At 43.1% G+C, this 17,884-nt stretch overlaps 1 protein-coding gene across 1 annotated transcript in view; it reads left to right on the forward strand.

The window, feature by feature from the left end:
- Positions 1–5,137: 5,137 nt before the first annotated feature.
- LOC107293932 (DNA topoisomerase I, mitochondrial-like) overlaps positions 5,138–17,884 on the forward strand; it is a 35,464-nt gene continuing 22,717 nt past the window's right edge. The window contains 7 exon segments of the mRNA XM_015823119.2: positions 5,138–5,181; positions 6,581–6,656; positions 8,543–8,841; positions 8,969–9,030; positions 9,033–9,222; positions 17,239–17,357; positions 17,531–17,664. Coding sequence (XP_015678605.2) covers positions 5,138–5,181; positions 6,581–6,656; positions 8,543–8,841; positions 8,969–9,030; positions 9,033–9,222; positions 17,239–17,357; positions 17,531–17,664 — 924 coding nt within the window.

Below are 17,884 nucleotides of genomic sequence, written 5' to 3' on the forward strand. Positions count from 1 at the left end.
CAAAGTTAATTTGAGCTGGGTGATGATAGGTTTGGATGGAGGAGGGGGGGGGCAGGAAAGAGCAGAGATATGACCCAGAGACTTTTGCAGCCAGATCCCATTTCTTTCCTGCTCTGGTTGCTGATAGGGATGTTTTCCCGGCTCGCTGGTGATACGCAAGAGACAGGAAAGCCTTAGAAATCTCCCAGTAGTTCTGGTTATCTCTTGCTGGGCTTGTATGGAATTAGAACAGCAGCATTGATCGTGATCTGGACCCCAGAAGAAACACTGAGAAGGACCAGCAGTGGTGTAACTGGGATTGTGGTGTGGGAAGTCAGCCCCCCCAGAGAAGGAAATATTAAAAGGGCAGAAAAATATAATAATAATAATAATAATAATAATAATAATAATAATAATAATAATAATATAATGATGATGATGATGATGATGATTGTGATGATGATAAAGTCGGAAGGGACCTTGGAGGTCATCTAGTCCAACCCCCTGCTCAGGCAGGAAATCATTTCAGACAAATGGCTGTCCAGTCTCTCTTTAAAAACTTCCAGTGTTGGCGCATTCACCGCTTCTGGAGGCAGGTTGTTCCGCTGGTTAATTGTTCTAACTGTCAGGAAGTTTCTCCTTAGTTCTAGGTTGCTTTTCTCCTTGATCAGTTTCTATCCGTTGCTTCTTGTCCTGCCTTCAGGCCCTTTGGAGAATAGCTTGACTCCCTCTTCTTTGGGGCAGCCCCTGAGATATTGGAAGACTGCTATCATGTCCCCCCTCGTCCTTCTCTTCGTTAAACTAGACAGACCCAATTCCAGCAACTGTTCCTTATATGTTTTAGCCTCCAGTCCCCTGATCCTCTTTGTTGCTCTTCTCTGCACTCTTTCTAGAGTCTCAGCATCTTTTTTATATCGTGGTGACCAAAACTGGATGCAGTATTCCAAGCGTGGCCTTACCAAGGCCTTGTAAAGTGGTATTAACACTTCACGTGATCTTGATTCTATCCCTCTGTTAATGCAGCCCAGCACTGTGTTGGCCTTTTTGGCAGCTGCAGCACACGGCTGGCTCATATTTAAGGGATTGTCCACTAGGACTCCGAGGTCCCTCTCACGGTTGCTACTATTGAGCAAGGCATCCCCTATACTATACCTGTACATTTGGTTTTTCTTGCCTAAATGTAGAACCTTACTTTTTTCACCATATATTTCCTCCAAGGATCTTGGAGGCAGGAAAGCATGCCCAATTTTCTTAAAATGATGCAGATGTAAATCCAGGGAGCTAGGAGATTAAGAAGACAAAGACGCCTAAAATCTGCATACCTCACCCAAACTCTAAGAGTCATTAGCCCCAACCCCAGGGAAGCAGGATATGACCTTTGGGACATAATAAGATTAACCCACCACCATCAAAATACCAGAAAGGCACACTCAGACTCAGGTCAAAGTTCATGCCCCAGGAACAACTCCACAAACAAAAGGCTCCAGAGGGTATAAAAACCCACTCCCTACATGGTCTCTCTCTCTCTCTCTTTTCTTCCAGAGCCATCTTCCTGTCTGGCTCTCCTCTTCAATAAACTGCAACCTTCTTTCTAAAGCAGTCTCCGTTTTGTTTATTCCCGGCTTGGACCGAACCACGATGAAGACTTTTCTTCCAACAGTGGTGCACGGTTTCTGCTGATTCAAGGATGGCTGGGCTGTTGACAGAATAACAGAATTGAAACGGACCGTGGAGGTCTTCTAGATCCCACCTGGAATACCGCAACCAATTTTGGTCGCCTTACTCGAAAAAAAGAGGTGGAGACTTTGGATAAAGTTCCGAGAAGAGCAACTAAGATGCTCAAAGGCCTGGAGACTAGAACATACGAAGAAGGGCTGCAGGACTTGGGTTTGGCCAATCTTGAGAAAACAAGGACTAGGGGGGACATGATAGCAGTCTTCCAGTATTTGAGGGGCTGCCACAAAGAAGAGGGGGGTCAGCGTATTCTCCAAAGCACCTCAAGGCAAGACAAGGAGCAATGGATGGAAAGTAAACAAGGAGACAAGCAACCTGGAATTAAGGAGTGTTAACCCCAGGAAGTAGAGTGAGTGAGAAAGAGACTCAAGATAACCCTCTTTTGATTCTGCTTGGTTGAAGACTATCGGTATAAATCCCAGCAAACTAGAATACTGCAACCAATTTTGGTCACCATACTACAGAAAAGATATTGAGACCTTGGAAAAGTTCAGAGAAGAACAACTAAGATGATCCAAGGCCTGGAGACTAAAACATACGAAGAACGGCTGCAGGACTTGGGTTTGGCCAGTCTAAAGAAAAGAAGAAGGAGGGGAGACATGATAGCAGCGTTCCAGTATTTGAGGGGCTGCCCCAAAGAAGAGGGAATCAAACTATTCTCCAAATTACCAGAGGGAAGGATGAGAAACAATAGTTGGAAACTGACCAAAGAGAGAAGCAACCTGGAATTAAGGAGAAACTCCCTGACAGCGAGGACAATTAACCAGTGGAACAGCTTGCCACCAGAAATCGTGGGCGCTCCATCACTGGAGAGTTTTAAGACGAGACTAGACACTTGTCTGAAATGGTATAGGTTCTCCTGCTTGAGCAGGGGGCTGGACTAGAAGACCTCCAAGGTCCCTTCCAGCTTCTATTCTATTCTATTCTATTCTATTCTATTCTATTCTATTCCATATTTTCTATTCTATTCTATTCTATTCTATTCCATTTTCTTTTCTCTTCTCTTCTCTTCTCTTCTCTTCTCTTCTCTTCTCTTCTCTTCTCTTCTCTTCTATTCTATTCTATTCTATTCTATTCTATTCTAGTCCAGTCCATATTTTCTATTCTATTCTATTCTATTCTATTCTATTCTATTCTATTCTATTCTATTCTATTCTATTCCATATTTTCTATTCTATTCTATTCTATTCCATTTTCTTTTCTCTTCTCTTCTCTTCTCTTCTCTTCTATTCTATTCTAGTCCAGTCCATATTTTCTATTCTATTCTATTCTATTCTATTCTATTCTATTCTATTCTATTCTATTCTATTCTATTCTATTCTATTCTATTCCATTCCATTCCATTCCATTCCATTCTATTCTATTCTCTGGATCTTGTGCAGGCCATTGCTTGTGAAGAGAGAGTTGGGGCTTCTAGGGATCGAGTGATCCTTTCACTCATTGCTCATTGAGTCATAAAATAGATTCATGGGTTTCAATGGAGCAGGCCATATGAATTAAGCCAACTGAAGTTTAGTCAACCAATCACCATCGAGCAAGTCAAAGCCTTATGCGATTTGTGACCTCATAGACCCATGAAGCTGGTCTTGGAGGCCACCACCTAGTTGAGCCAGTTAAGTCTCTGCTCACCTTGATTTGAGGACCTTCAGCAAGAGAGAGATCATCCATGACTCATGACCCATCTAAGCCCATCTCTCTTGAGACTGAACCTCAATCAGCCTTCCTCATTTTTTTAAGCCCCTTTATCTCACCTGGATTTCTGGCCAGCAGGAAACAAGGTCTTCCTTCATCCCCTCCGTCTACATTTCTCGAGGTAAAAGTCATACTACGTTCCTCTTCATGGCTTGTCATATAATAATAATAATAATAATAATAATAATAATAATAATAATAATAATAATAATAATAATAATAATAATAATAATAATAATAATAATAATAATAATAATAAAGTTGGAAGGGACCCTGGAGATCATCTAGTCCAACCCCTTGCTCAGGCAGGAAACCCTATACCATTTCCAACAAATGGCTGTCCAGTCTCTTCTTAAAAACTTCCAGTGTTGGAGCATTCACCACTTCTGGAGGCAGGTGGTTCCACTGGTTAATTGTTCTCATTGTCAGGAAGTTTCTCCTTAGTTCCAGGTTGCTTCTCTCCTTGATTAGTTTCCATCTGTTGCTTCTCGTCCGGCCTTCAGGCGCTTTGGAGAATAACTGGACTCCTTCTTCTGAACTCATGACTTCTTAAACACGGAGTCCTGAACGTAGATGGAGGTCAGGTGGAGGCAGAATCTGCTTGGGACTTAAGACGTCTGATTCCATGAGGGTGGCAGAATTGATATGGATGTGGGTGTGAAGGAAGCACGGGATGGGGAGAAGGAAAGAGGGCAGCGTGGAGAAGTAACCAATGAAGGGAGAATCTCTGTAGCTCAGGGTTGAAATGAGGGATCCCTGGTGCTCTCTGAGCTTGCTGGTTTTCTTGCGGACGTTTCATGACCCTAACTAGGTAACATCATCAGGGCTAGAAGGGAGTGGTGGTTAGGGAGAGGAGGAGGAGGGAGGAGGAAGAGGAGGAAGAGAAGGAGGAGAAGGAGGAGGAAGAGGGAGGAGGAAGAGGAAGGAGGAGAAGAGGAGGAGGACGAGGAGGAGGAAGAGGAGGAGGAGGAGGGAGAGGAGAAAGGAGGAGGAAAAGGAGGAGGAAGAGGAGGAGGAAGAAGAAGAGGAGGAAGAGGAGGAGGAAGAAGAAGAGGAGGAGGGAGGAGGAGGAGGAAGAGGAGAAGGAGGGTGAAGACTCTGGGGCCCTTGGTGCTCTCTGAGCTTGCTTGTTTTCTTGCAGACATTTCATTACCCAACTAGATAACATCATCAGTACTAGAATAGAGGAGGAGGAGGAGGAGGAGGAGGAAGAAGAGGAGGAGGAGGAGGAGGAGGAGAAAAAGGAGGAGGGAGGAGGAGGAAGAGGAGGAGGAGGAGAACGACGACTATGGGACTCTTGGTGCTCTCTGAGCTTGCTGGTTTTCTTGCAGACATTTCGTTACCCAAACTAGGGAATAACATCAGTGCTAGTAAGGAGCGCTTAATGACCGTGTGATTCCCTTAACAACTGCAGAGATTCACTTAACAACCATGTCAAGAGACGAGTCCCACCTGATTTTTAGGACAGCAAGAAAAGACTGTAAAACGGGACACACAATTCACTTCGCAACTGCTTTGCTTAGCAGTGGAGACTTTGGGCTCACTGGTGCTCTTAGGTCAAGGCCCATCGGTACATATCTAAAATTGATTGATTGATTTGTGTGTTGCTGTTCCAGAAGATTTTCCCAGTTTTTAAAATCCCACATGTTATGGATATGATATTTTTTTTGGGGGGGGGGAATGTCCATCTTAAATTCTTTTCACTTCTTCTTCCAGATCTCTTGAGGGTGCCATGGATTCCACCTTGTGCAATGGATGCGGCGTTCCTTATCTGAGGTAAAATTGGAACGTGTCTTTCTTTCGCACCGGACTTTTCAAAATCTTGGCTACTTCCCAAAAACAGTAATTATGAGAACTATGGGGCCACCGTGTCCTCAACACGTTCATGTCACCATAGAATGGAATAGAGAATAGAATGGAATAGCGATTAGCGAATAGCGAATAGAGAATAGAATAGAATAGAATAGAATTACAAAATAAAGTAGAAATACAGAATAAAATAGAAATACAGAAGAGAAGAGAAGAAGAGAAGAGAAAATATGGAATAGAATAGAATAGAATAGAATTACAGAATAGAATAGAAATACAGACTAAAATAGAAATACAGAAGAGAAGACAAGAGAAGAGAAGAGAAGAGGAGAAGAGAAGAGAAGAGAAGAGAAGAGAAAATATGGAATCGAATCGAGTTGAATTGAATCGAATCGAATAGAATAGAATTACAGAATAGAATAGAATTACAAAATAAAATAGAAATACAGAATAAAATAGAAATACAGAAGAGAAGAGAAGAGAAGAGAAGAGAAGAGAAAAGAAGAGGAGAGGAGAAGAGAAAATATGGAATGGAATGGAATGGAATGGAATGGAATAGAATAGAATAGAATAGAGAACAGAACAGAACAGAACAGAACAGAACAGAAAATATGGAATGGAATGGAAAATATGAAATAGAATAGAATAGAATAAGGAATAGAATAGAATAGAATAAAGAATAGAATAGAATAAGGAATAGAATAAGGAATAGAATAAGGAATAGAATAAGGAATAGGAATAGAATAGAATAAGGAATAGGATAAGGAATAGGAATAGAATAGAAAAGGATATAGAATAGAATGGAGCTGGAAGGGACTTAGGAGGTCTTCTAGTCCAGCCCCCTGCTCAATGTTGATCTGTTTTGTTTTCAGAGCACAAAATCTGCAGGAAGGTTAATCCCTTCCCTCCAAAGGACTGCACAGATTTAGAATAGAATAGAATAACACAGCTGGAAGGGACCTTGGAGGTCTTCTAGCCCAGCCCCCCGCTCAGGCAGGAAACCCTATATACCATTTCAGACAAATGGTTTAAAATGAGGTCAGCGCAGATAGTCCCAAGAGAGTCCACAACGGGACCCAGAGTTTTCATTGCTAACTAACTCCCATGTTGGTTAGGGAATTCTGGGAGTGGAATATCTGCAGATGGTCCCGTTGCCGTAGGGTGCCCATCCCCTGGCATGGAGGATAGGGCTGGATGGGATGGGAATTGCGCCATGGGAGGCAGTGGGGGTGGGGGTGGGACTTTCCCGTGACCCTAACACCTTTCAGCTTTCTGGAAAGTTGCTATCCTGTGCCTCGTTTGGGGAAGATGTGCCTGAGTTTTATGCACCCTTCTGAAGATGCCTTTTGCTGTGTTTGTGTTTCAGAGAAGAGCCCAGGGCAAAGAAGATCAAGCTGCAGATAAAGGAGGGCACATGCGTGGCCGGGCGTGGGAATAAGGCAGTAAGCAAAGTGGAATTTTGTGTAGTAGTTGCATTTAGTTGTGTAATGCAGAGATCCCCAACCTTTCGGGCACCAGAGACCGGTTCCATGGAGAAAGGTTTTTCCACGGACCGGAGAGCACGTGGTTTTGTGTGCTGCCTGCATCCCACAGATGGGGCGTTGCTTGTTTGTGTGGACCAGTTGCTGGCATGCCGCGGCTTGGTACCGGTCCACGGGCCGGGGGTTGGGGACTCCTGGTTTAGTGGGAATGGCCTTGGGAGACGGGAGGAAGAGCTGCAGGCCGGACAACTGGCGGATAAAGGATGTCTCAGTCCATAGCAGGAAAAGGGGCGTGGGAAGGACTCGGGCCCCTGTCCAGAGAGTAAAAAGAGGGGTGGGTGGTAAGAAGTGTTTTCGATCTTGCAAGACGTTACTACTTTAACCCTACAATAGAGACAGAGCTAGTGCTGGTACAAACAAACATATGAAGCTAAAACACATGAAGATCGCCTTCAGATGTTGTGGGAGTTTCATCACTGGAAGTTTTCAAGAAGAGACTGGACTGCCATCTGTCAGAAATCGTGTAGGGACTCCTGCTAGATGACCTCCAAGGTCCCTTCCAGCTCTATTCTATTCTATTCTGTTCTGTTCCATTCTATTCCATTCCATATTTTCTATTCCATTCCATTCCATTCCATTCCATTCCATTCTATTCCATATTTTCTATTCTATTCTATTCTATTCTATTCTATTCTATTCTATTCTACTCTACTCTACTCTACTCTACTCTACTCTACTCTACTCTACTCTACTCTACTCTACTCTACTCTACTCTACTCTACTCTATTCTATTTTCTATTCCATTCCATTCCATTCCACTCCACTCCACTCCACTCCACTCCACTCCATTCTATTCTATTCTATTCTATTCTATTCTATTCTATTCTATTCTATTCTGTAGTTCTATTCTGTTCTGTTCTGTAATTCAATTATGTTCTGTTCTGTATTCTATTCTATTCTATTCTATTCTATTCTATTCTATTCTATTCTATTCTATTCTATTCTATTCTACTCTACTCTACTCTATTCTATTTTCTATTCCATTCCATTCCACTCCATTCCACTCCACTCCACTCCACTCCACTCCACTCTACTCTACTCCATTCCATTCCATTCCATTCCATATTTTCTATTCTATTCTATTTCTCTGTTTTGTCTTTTTTTCTTTCTTCTTTTGCTCTTATTTTTTTTTTAAGATATGAGAAATGTTAAAATGTTGTGGCTGGTATGAGAAAAAAGATTTAAAGCTTAAGTATAACTAATTTTGAGAAAAACTTAACCCGTAAGAATGTTTTGGATATTGTGGGAAAAATAAATTTAAATGAGAATGTAAACAAGACTTGTGATGAGGCAATCAAGATGATCAATGAAAAGACGCTTTCTACTGACGTGGTTATTACTTGCAGAAACGTGAGACAAATGTTTATATTTAATTGTCATTTATTTAAATAAGAATTGTATTCGTTTAAAGTTGGCGAAAGAAACTATTATTGGAAGAAGAGGAAATCAAGTAATCTATCTATCACAGGGACTATAGAATTATAGAAATTAATTGTTATTGATTATTTTCTAAACATTAACTCAAACAACAAGATGTTTACCAAATATTAAGGTGTATGTTAAAAATCTTCCATTGGTTAATTGTCCTCACTGTCAGGAAGTTTCTCCTTAATTCCAGGTTGCTTCTCTCCTTGATAGTTTCCAACCATTGTTTCTTGTCCTGCCTTCAGGTGCTTTGGAGAATAACGTGACCCCCTCTTCTTTGTGGCAGCCTCTCAGATACTCTCATGTCTCCCCTATTTCTTCTTTTCTTTGCCTATAAAGTCATTCCCATTTTCTTTTAACAGGTGACTGAACCGCGGGAGCAAGCTGCAGATTCCTTCCCAAGTGATGGGCTGGTGGAGGAAAGGAGAAGAAAGAAAGAGCGAACTGGTGGTGGAAAAGTAGAGGCCGAAGGTCATTCAACACAAGAGGAGAAAAGAGAAAGCAGAGCCACCGAAAGTGCGAAGAAGAAGGATTTCAGAGGAACAGAAGAAGAGAAGAACAATGACAAGCAGTTGGAGGAGAATATTGGACCAGGAGAGGGAGAAGGCGTGGTGGACAGGAAAAGAGCTGAGCAGAACATTGTGGTCAAGACGGAGAAGGAGTGGGAAGGCGAGAGAGAGGTGGACAGAGAACGGACAGGTGAGGAATTGCCTCATCTGGGAAAGGAGACGGAGGAGGAAGAAAGGATAGAAGGTGAGTCTGGAGTCGGGGCACCATTTGAGGTCAAGCTGGAAGGTGACTCTGAAGAAGAAGGAGAAGAAGAAGAAGAAGCAACAGGAGGCCAAGGAGCCCTACAAGACGGAGTAGGAAAAAAGACCAAGAGAATCAGAAGCAAAAGAGGGGTTCGAAATGTAGAATTTCTCAGGGGATCCCGGAAAAGAAAAAACGAGGAAGTGGATAAGACTTTGAAGAAGAAGAAAAAAAAGAAGGAGGATGGAAATTGTGGGAGAAGATCCAAAGCCGAGGAAGACAAGTGGAGATGGTACGTTTATCGTTGGAGTGATTTCTGCACTTGGCGTTGACGGCAAAAGAAGGTTTCTGATCTTAAATCTGTTATTGAAGTCCCTCGCCCAATTTTACACAGCCGGTGCTAACAGTGGAATTATTTATTGAGGCGATTAAGGGGTGAAAATGACCTTGGTTGATGGGTTGAACGTCCCGTTGACTTTGTCCCTACCAAGATGAGAATTCTGACTGTTTTTCAGATGGCAAGGTAGATATAGAATAGAACAGAATAGAATTACAGAACAGAATTACAGAATAGAATAGAATAGAACAGAATAGAATTACAGAATAGAATAGAATAGAATTACAGAACAGAACAGAATAGAATTACAGAATAGAATAGAATAGAATAGAATAGAATAGAATAGAATAGAATAGAATTAGAATAGAATAGAGTAGAATAGAATAGAATAGAATAGAATAGAATAGAATAAAATAGAATAAAATAGAATATATGTAATGTAATGTAATGTAATGGAGTAGAGTGGAATGGAGTGGAGTGGAATGGAGTGGAATGGAATAGAACAGATTGTAGAATAGAATGGAACGGAATGGAATGGAATGAACAGAATGGAATGGAACAGAACAACAGAATGGAACAGAACAGAAGACAATAGAATAGAATAGAATAGAATAGAATAGAATAGAATAGAATAGAATGGAATGGAATGGAATGGAGTGGATGGAGTGGAGTGGAGTGGAATAAAATAGAATAGAATAGAATAGAATAGAATAGAATAGAATAGAATAGAATAGAATAGAATAGAATAGAATAGAATAATCTTAACTCACAATGAAATTAAGTGAGTAGGCTAAATTATAGGAGTTGCCTGTAAGAAATATCTCTTAAATCTTTCATGCAGGCATGAAATTATGGAGCTGGTTTGACTGATAAGTGTCTTCCTGTTCAACTAAGTGAACTTCCTGATTGGGACCATTTGGTGCTGGTGGTATAACTGGTTTTGATAGGACAGCCCCTTCTGTCTTGCTATTTTCTCAAGCGATTAATGTCCTTTCAAAGGAGAAATTAATTGCTCTACCTGTTGCGCTCTAAGAAACATAGTGGATGGCTAGCCCCATGTTTTCCCCAACCTTGGCAACTTTAAGACGGGTTGACTTCAACTCCTAGAATTCCCCAGCCAGCTCAGCTCAGGAATTCTGGAAGTTGAAGTTCATCCGTCTTAAAGTTGATGAGATGGGAATACTGAGCTAGCTACTGTTGAAAGAAAAATCTGGTCATGTTCCAAGCCAGGAGTAAGACGCTGGAAATAAAATGGAGGCTGCTTAGGAAAGAAGGTTTCTGTTTATCGATGAGCAGAACCAGCAACAGCATGCAGTTCTGGGACAGCTGACAAAATGGAGTTGAGAATGGGTGGGTTTTTAATATCTCCTTTGGGCTTTGTATTTGAGATGCCAGTTGTGAAATGTACTTTGACCTGTGCTCCAGTGTGCCCTTTTGGTATTCTAATTATTGTTGCCTGACTCCCACTGTGGCTTGGAGGTCATGCCCTGTCCTTGGAGCTGGCTGGGGAATGTAGATTTTAGGAGTCTTTGTTTTTCCAATCCCATCAGCTCCAGCCATCTGTGGGAGCTGTGGCTGAAGGGGTTTTGCTTATGAATAGTCTGGCCCAGTTTTTCTGAACAGATTACAACAACTCTATTTCTAAAGATTGGCCTCCTCAGGTTTTTCCCGAAGACTGGGGCTGTTTCTGCCTTTGTTAAAAATTTTTTTCTCCATTTCTCCTTTAGGAGAAATATTCTATCCTGCCTTTTTAAATATCCTCCAAGGACGGGGCAGGGTGCGTGTGCTGAATTCCTACATTACTATTTATGGTTTATGAGATTGGAAGGAACCTAATTCTGTGTGTCATTCCATCAGGTGGGGGGGGGTTGGCAGGGACCTTGGAGGTCATCTAGTCCAACCCCCTGCTCAGGGAGGAAACCCTATACCATTTCAGACAAATGGTTGTCCCATCTCTTCTTAAAAACTTCCAGTGTTGGAGCATTCACCGCTTCTGGAGGCAGGTTGTTCCACTGGTTAATTGTCCTCACTGTCAGGAAGTTTCTCCTGAGTTCTAGGTTGCTTCTCTCCTTGATGAGTTTCCATCCGTTGCTTCTTGTCCTCCTTCAGGTGCTTTGGAGAATAGCTTGACTCCCTCTTCTTTGGGGCAGCCCCTGAGAGATTGGAAGACTGCTATCATGTCACCCCTCGTCCTTCTCTTGATTAGACTAGACATCCCCAATCCCAGCAACTGTTCTTTATATGTTTTAGCCTCTTGTCCCCTAATCATCTTTGTTGCTCTTCTCTGTACTCTTTCTAGAGTCTCAACATCTTTTTTTACATCATGGTGACCAAAACTGGATGCAGTATTTCAAGTGTGGCCTTACCAAAGTGTTACAAAGTGGCATTAACACTTAATGTGATCTTGATTCTAGCTATCTGTAGGTCAAGATCTATTTATTGAATCTGCAAGGGTTTCTACATTGATTTGAAAAGACATTGAAAAGCGATGAGCTTTCGTGAGTTGTGTAATAAGAATGACCAATAAGTTATAAGTCAATTCCAATTATTAAAAAATTGTTAAGCTTTTTAATAAAAATTATGCCTTAGAATGCAATGGGTTAGTTTTACTAGGTGCTGCCAGACTTTTTCTGAATTTGTTTGTTATTGCTACTGATTTTTTTTGGCTATTGTAGACTCTTCTTTGTTTACAGCAAGTTTCGTAATCATTATGTTGGTTTATTCCTGTTCTTATATTTATCCACTAGATGGCACCCAAGGGTTCAGTTTTGGATTTTTTGGGGGTTTTTTGGTAGTTCTTTCAATCTAGTGCCGTGGACTACAACTCCCAGAATGCATTGGTGTCTGGACTACAACTCCCAGAAGGAACTGCCATGTTGAATTCTGTAGAATAGCCCATTAGAGAGGACAGAGACGGATCAAATTGTTACACATTGCTCATTAAAAAAAAAGCCATCACTTGGCAACAAAATTACTGGATGGATTAAAAATTGCAATTGTGAATTGCAATTAAAAATCAGAAGGAAGCCCCTTTCCCAACTGACAAATTTTATTGCAGGATGAAAGCTTTGGGGGGAGGGGTAGGCAACCTTGGCTCTTTTATGACTGGTGGACTTCAACTCCCAGAATTCCTGAGCCAGCATGGCTCAGCTTGGAAACCTCTCCCTTTCCCCTCAGAATGGCTGGCTCAGGAATTCTGGGAGTTGAAGTCCACGAGTCATAAAAGAGCCATAGTTCCCTCATGCTGGCTCAGGAATTCTGGGAGTTGAAGTCCCCAAGTCATAAAGGAGCCATAGTTCCCCCATGCTGGCTCAGGAATTCTGGGAGTTGAAGTCCACGAGTCATAAAGGGACCATAGTTCCCCTATGCTGGCTCAGGAATTCTGGGAGTTAAAGTCCATAAGTCATAAAGGGGCCATAGTTCCCCCATGCTGGCTCAGGAATTCTGGGAGTTGAAGTCCACGAGTCATGAGGGGGCCGTAATTCCCCCATGCTGGCTGAGGAATTCTGGGAGTTGAAGTCCATAAGTCATGAAGGGGCCATAGTTCCCCCATGCTGGCTCAGGAATTCTGGGAGTTGAAGTCCACGAGTCATAAAAGAGCCAAGGTTGCCTACCCCTGGACCTTAGAGGCTTAGAGTTTAGCTGATCCCAGCTTAAATCCTACCTCAGTCTAGCGGCTCTAGCCCAAAAATCCCTTAAACTTTAAGATGGGCAGATTCCCAGAATTCCCCAGCCATCCCCTCTGTGCATCTGATCAAGGGAACTACAATTGACTAAATCTTCTTACTTTCGATCAGATTATATGCTGGAAAAGATGCCCCCAATTTCCTCAGCTCCTGTCCCCCTCTTGACTAACATGGCTCTCCTTTTCCTCCTCCTCCCCCCTCCCCCTCCATTTGCAATCAGTTGAAACTGCCATCCTGTAGACTTTTACTCCTGAGTAATCCCGTCTGAGCCTATTTGCTTCCTTCTGAGCCAATGTGCAAGAAAATGGGGTGCATAGATGCAGTGTTTCTCAACCTTGGTTCCTTTAAAAAAATGGGTGGCTTCCCAGAATTCCCCAGCCAGCATTCTGGGAGTTGAAGTCCAAAGCTTTACAACCTCCTGGCTGGGGAATTCTGGGAATTGAAGTCCACTCATTTTAAAGCCTACTAGCTAGGGAATTCTGGGAGTTGAAGTCCACCCATCTTAAAGCATGCTGGCTGGGGAATTCTGGGAATTGAAGTCCATTCATCTTAAAGCATGCTGGCTGGGAAATTCCGTGAATTGAAGTCCACCCATCTTACAGCATGCTGGCTGGGGAATTCTGGGAATTGAAGTCCATTCATCTTAAAGCATGCTGGCTGGGAAATTCCGTGAATTGAAGTCCACCCATCTTACAGCATGCTGGCTAGGGAATTCTGGGAATTGAAGTCCACCCATCTTACAGCATGCTGGCTAGGGAATTCTGGGAGCTGAAGTCCACCCATCTTAAAGCATGCAGGCTGGGGAATTCTGGGAATTGAAGCCCACCCGTCTTTAAAACGGACAAGGTTGAGAAACACTTGATCCCAGCGTGACTTCCTAAGAATGACGCCTGTCTCTTTAAGTGAGCTCGATTGCTCTGGCATCTATTAGTTGCTCCTAAGCCAGGAAACCCTTAACAGGACTACATTTCCCAGCTGCCTCGGGGCAAAGGCCATTGAGGGGGGGTGGTGGTAATTGCACCGGCGTCTCTTAGCAAAGAGACCTTTAGCAGGGTCGAGCATTTGTCGTGGGCTGCCTCTTTTTTTGCACCATGCCCCGTGCAGGGAAAAGCACCAGGCGAACCCTGGATAATTTTGCAAAAATTAAAATGTTTGCAAAACAAGGATTGCTCAATCGGGATTATCCGCCTCTCCCAGCCATCACCGCCCAGTCCATCCATGTGGCCAGTTGCACATGACTGGGCTGGCAAGGGATGCTCCAGCATGGGCGCAGCCTGGCACACTGGGCGCGCTCCCCACGCCAGGTTGCGCCTCTGACTTTCACCCGGATTTGTGCAGCGTGCATCAGAGTGCTGGTCCCCAAAGCGAGGTATGTTCAGGTTTGCCAGCGGCGACACGTGTTTTGCGGGTGTGCATGGACGTGCATGAGCGTGCAAGGCTCTCCAGGGTTGCTGGGCATAAAGCATGAAAGAGACAAGACTGGTGGGTGCGCTTTATAATTTTCTTTGGATTTTGCTGCATTTTTTCTTAAAAGTGGGGTGCTGGTCCCCAAAGCGAGGTATTCCAGGTTTGCCAGCGGAGACACGTGTTTTGCGGGTGTGCATGGACGTGCATGAGCGTGCAAGGCTCTCCAGGGTTGCTGAGCATAAAGCATGAAAGAGACAAGACTGGTGGGTGCGCTTTATAATTTTCTTTGGATTTTGCTGCATTTTTCTTAAAAGTGGGGTGCTGGTCCCCAAAGCGAGGTATTCCAGGTTTGCCAGCGGAGACACGTGTTTTGCGGGTGTGCATGGGCGTGCATGAGCGTGCAAGGCTCTCTAGGGTTGCTGAGCATAAAGCATGAAAGAGACAAGACTGGTGGGTGCGCTTTATAATTTCCTTTGGATTTTGCTGCATTTTTCTTGACAATGAAGTGCTAGAACTGGATATATCGGAGGTGAGGTCTAGCTAAGTATTCTTACTAGAACCATGGCTTAATTGGGAAATAGTAGGATTATAAGGCTGGAAGGGACCTTGGAAGTCTTTTAGTCCAAGGTGCTAGTCCTCAGTACTTTTATTTTTATTTTATTTTATTTTTAAAAATGGTGCTTCCTAGGAATGCGGTAAGTTGTTTGAAGTCCTGCGTGCTTATCTGGAAGCAAGTTAAAAATGTATTTGCTTTTCTGCAGCTCTCTCTTTGAGATTCACAGTCAGCTTGTGTAAAAACGATTTCTCGTTTAAATAGAATTCTTACTGACAAATGTCACAAACTTTTGATTTGAAGAGAAAACTTCCAAATCTTCGGAAAAGCGCTCAGAATCTGGATGGTGAATTCCTTCATTTCTCCCCGATTTAAACCCCCCTAACGTTGGAACGTGCAAGCCCATAACATTTTTGAGTACCATATTTAGGATTAGAGAAGATTATTAGACGACATACTTTGAGGAAGAATTAGGAAGTTGGGGCTGACGTTACTTTTCAACATCAAGAGTGTCCCCAAATTTACATTCTCCGTGAGCAGATATGAAACTACTGGCCTACCTTTAAGTTTGTAAATAGAGAGCCCTCAAAATCTTTGTGGTTAGTTTAGGTTAGAGCAAGATCTACTTGTTGAATTTGGTTGGAAACCTTGGAGATCTGGGCTTGGGGTACGAAGGCCCGGCATTTGCAACGTTTGGTTTGCATCTGTGGACAGGGTGACCCTGATTAGCATTAACTCCCCTGATCAAGGAGAGAAGCAACCTAGAACTAAGAAGAAATTTCCTGACAGTTGGAACAGTTAATCAGTTGGAACTTGCCTCCAGAAATTGTGGGTGCTCCAACATTGGAGGCTTTTAAGAAGAGACTGGACAGACATTTGTCTGAAATTGTTTAGGGTTTCCTGCCTGAGCAGGAGGTTGGACTAGAAGACCTCCAAGGTCCCTTCCAACATTCTATTCTATTCTATTCTATTCTATTCTATTCTATTCTATTCTATTCTATTCTATTCTATTCCATTCCAATTCCAATTCCATTCCATTCCATTCCATTCTATTCTATTCTATTCTATTCTATTCTATTCTATTCTATTCTATTCCCTATTCTATTCTCTACTCTACTCTACTCTACTCTACTCTACTCTACTCTACTCTACTCTACTCTACCCTACCCTACCCTACCCTACCCTACCCTACCCTACCCTACCCTACCCTACTCTACTCTACTCTACTCTACTCTACTGTATTCATTTTCTATTCTACTCTGTTCTGTTCTGTTCCTCATTAATGTTTTGTCACTGAGATTGTGACAATTCTAAATTCACTCTTCAGGGGTACATGATGCAAAGGGCTTGGGACGGCAAGGAGACTATCCAGAAACCTAACTTTTGAGTTACGCGATAGTAGGAAAAAACAGTTGTCAGTCTTTGGGGGTTTTGTAATATAGATATAAATATAAATGTTTGTGTGCGTGTGTGTATATATATTCTTTTTTAACTGACACAAAAATGTCCATCTCTCTCTCTCTATATATATATATATATCTATACTAGCTGTACCCGGCCACGCGTTGCTGTGGTTCAGTCTGGTTAAATGTAAAAGAAAGAAAAGAGAAAGCACACATTTATAATATGTTTAATTTCACAATGCTAGCGTGTGTTGCTTTTACGTCCAACAGATAGCGCTGTTTTTCAAAAAAAGCATGTTTTTACCTGTCACAGGTGTGACATCTATATAATAGTAGGTATATAAAAACACGCACGTATTTGAATGCAACGTTGTGTCAAAATTTCAAAGCAATTGGTGAAGAACTTTCGGAGATTTAAGATTTTGAACAAACGAACATTTACATTTTTATCTATCTATCTACCTACCTACCTACCTACCTACCTACCTACCTACCTACCTACCTACCTATCTATCTATCTATTAGAAAGATGGACATTTTTGTGTCAGAAAAGAATAAAATTATGACATATGAGTTGGAAGGGACCTTGGAGGTCATCTAGTCCAGCCCCCTGCTCAGGCAGGAGACCCTATACCAGGAGTGTCCAACCTTGGGAACTTTTAAGACTTGTGGACTTCAACTCCCAGAATCCCTCAGCCAGCTGTGTGAACTGGGGATTAAAGGCACACCTATCAGCCTTCCACAACCTGGTGGCTCCCAGGAACATGTGTGAACCCCACCTCTCCCAGAATGCCCTGGAAGGCTGGGAGTTGCGGTCCCCACATGTCTGGGAGAGGCCCAGGGTACGGTTGGAGAAGGTTGGCATTCAGGGATAAAAACCTTCTCGGAGGACCTTAACCCTTGCTAAACTTTCTCCCGCCAGGTGGGAGGAGGAGAAACGAGACGACAACGGCGTCAAATGGCACCAGTTGCACCACAGGGGTCCCTACTTGGCACCACCTTACCAGCCTCTGCCCACCTCCGTCAAGTTCTACTACAACGGTAGGTGGTCCTCTCTGGATTTGCAGCCCAGGTGGAGGAGAAGCGGCGTGTGGTGGCATCTCCAGAACTTCGTAGACGGCTGGAGGGAAGGGTTGGCTCTTAGTGTGATAGAGGGGCAATCATGCCCCCCCCAGCCCCCATGATCACCAGATGGCCACCCTCCTCTGTTGCAGGCAGGTCTGTGAAGCTCAGCCGGGCTGCCGAGGAAGTGGCGACGTTTTTCGCCAAGATGCTGGACGAAGACTACGCACGCAAGAAGATTTTCCGGGATAACTTTTTCTGTGACTGGATGCAGGTATCCATCAGTGTGTGTGTGTGTGTGTGTCTGTAATAATAATAATAATAATAATAATAATCAGGGCTTTTTTTCTCGGAGAAAAGGTGGCGGAACTCAAACCTGGCCACGCCCTCATCAAACCCTAGGACCGCCCCTTTAGAGAACAGGAATGCAAGTAAAATTTGGGAGGGGCTATTTCCGGTGTGGGAGGGGCTATTTCCGGTGCGGCCGGCCCGGAAAAAGGTGCCGG

The sequence above is a fragment of the Protobothrops mucrosquamatus genome, unplaced genomic scaffold (assembly GCF_001527695.2).
Source record: "Protobothrops mucrosquamatus isolate PMUCROS unplaced genomic scaffold, P.Mucros_1.0 scaffold1777, whole genome shotgun sequence".
NCBI classification, from domain to species: domain Eukaryota; kingdom Metazoa; phylum Chordata; class Lepidosauria; order Squamata; family Viperidae; genus Protobothrops; species Protobothrops mucrosquamatus.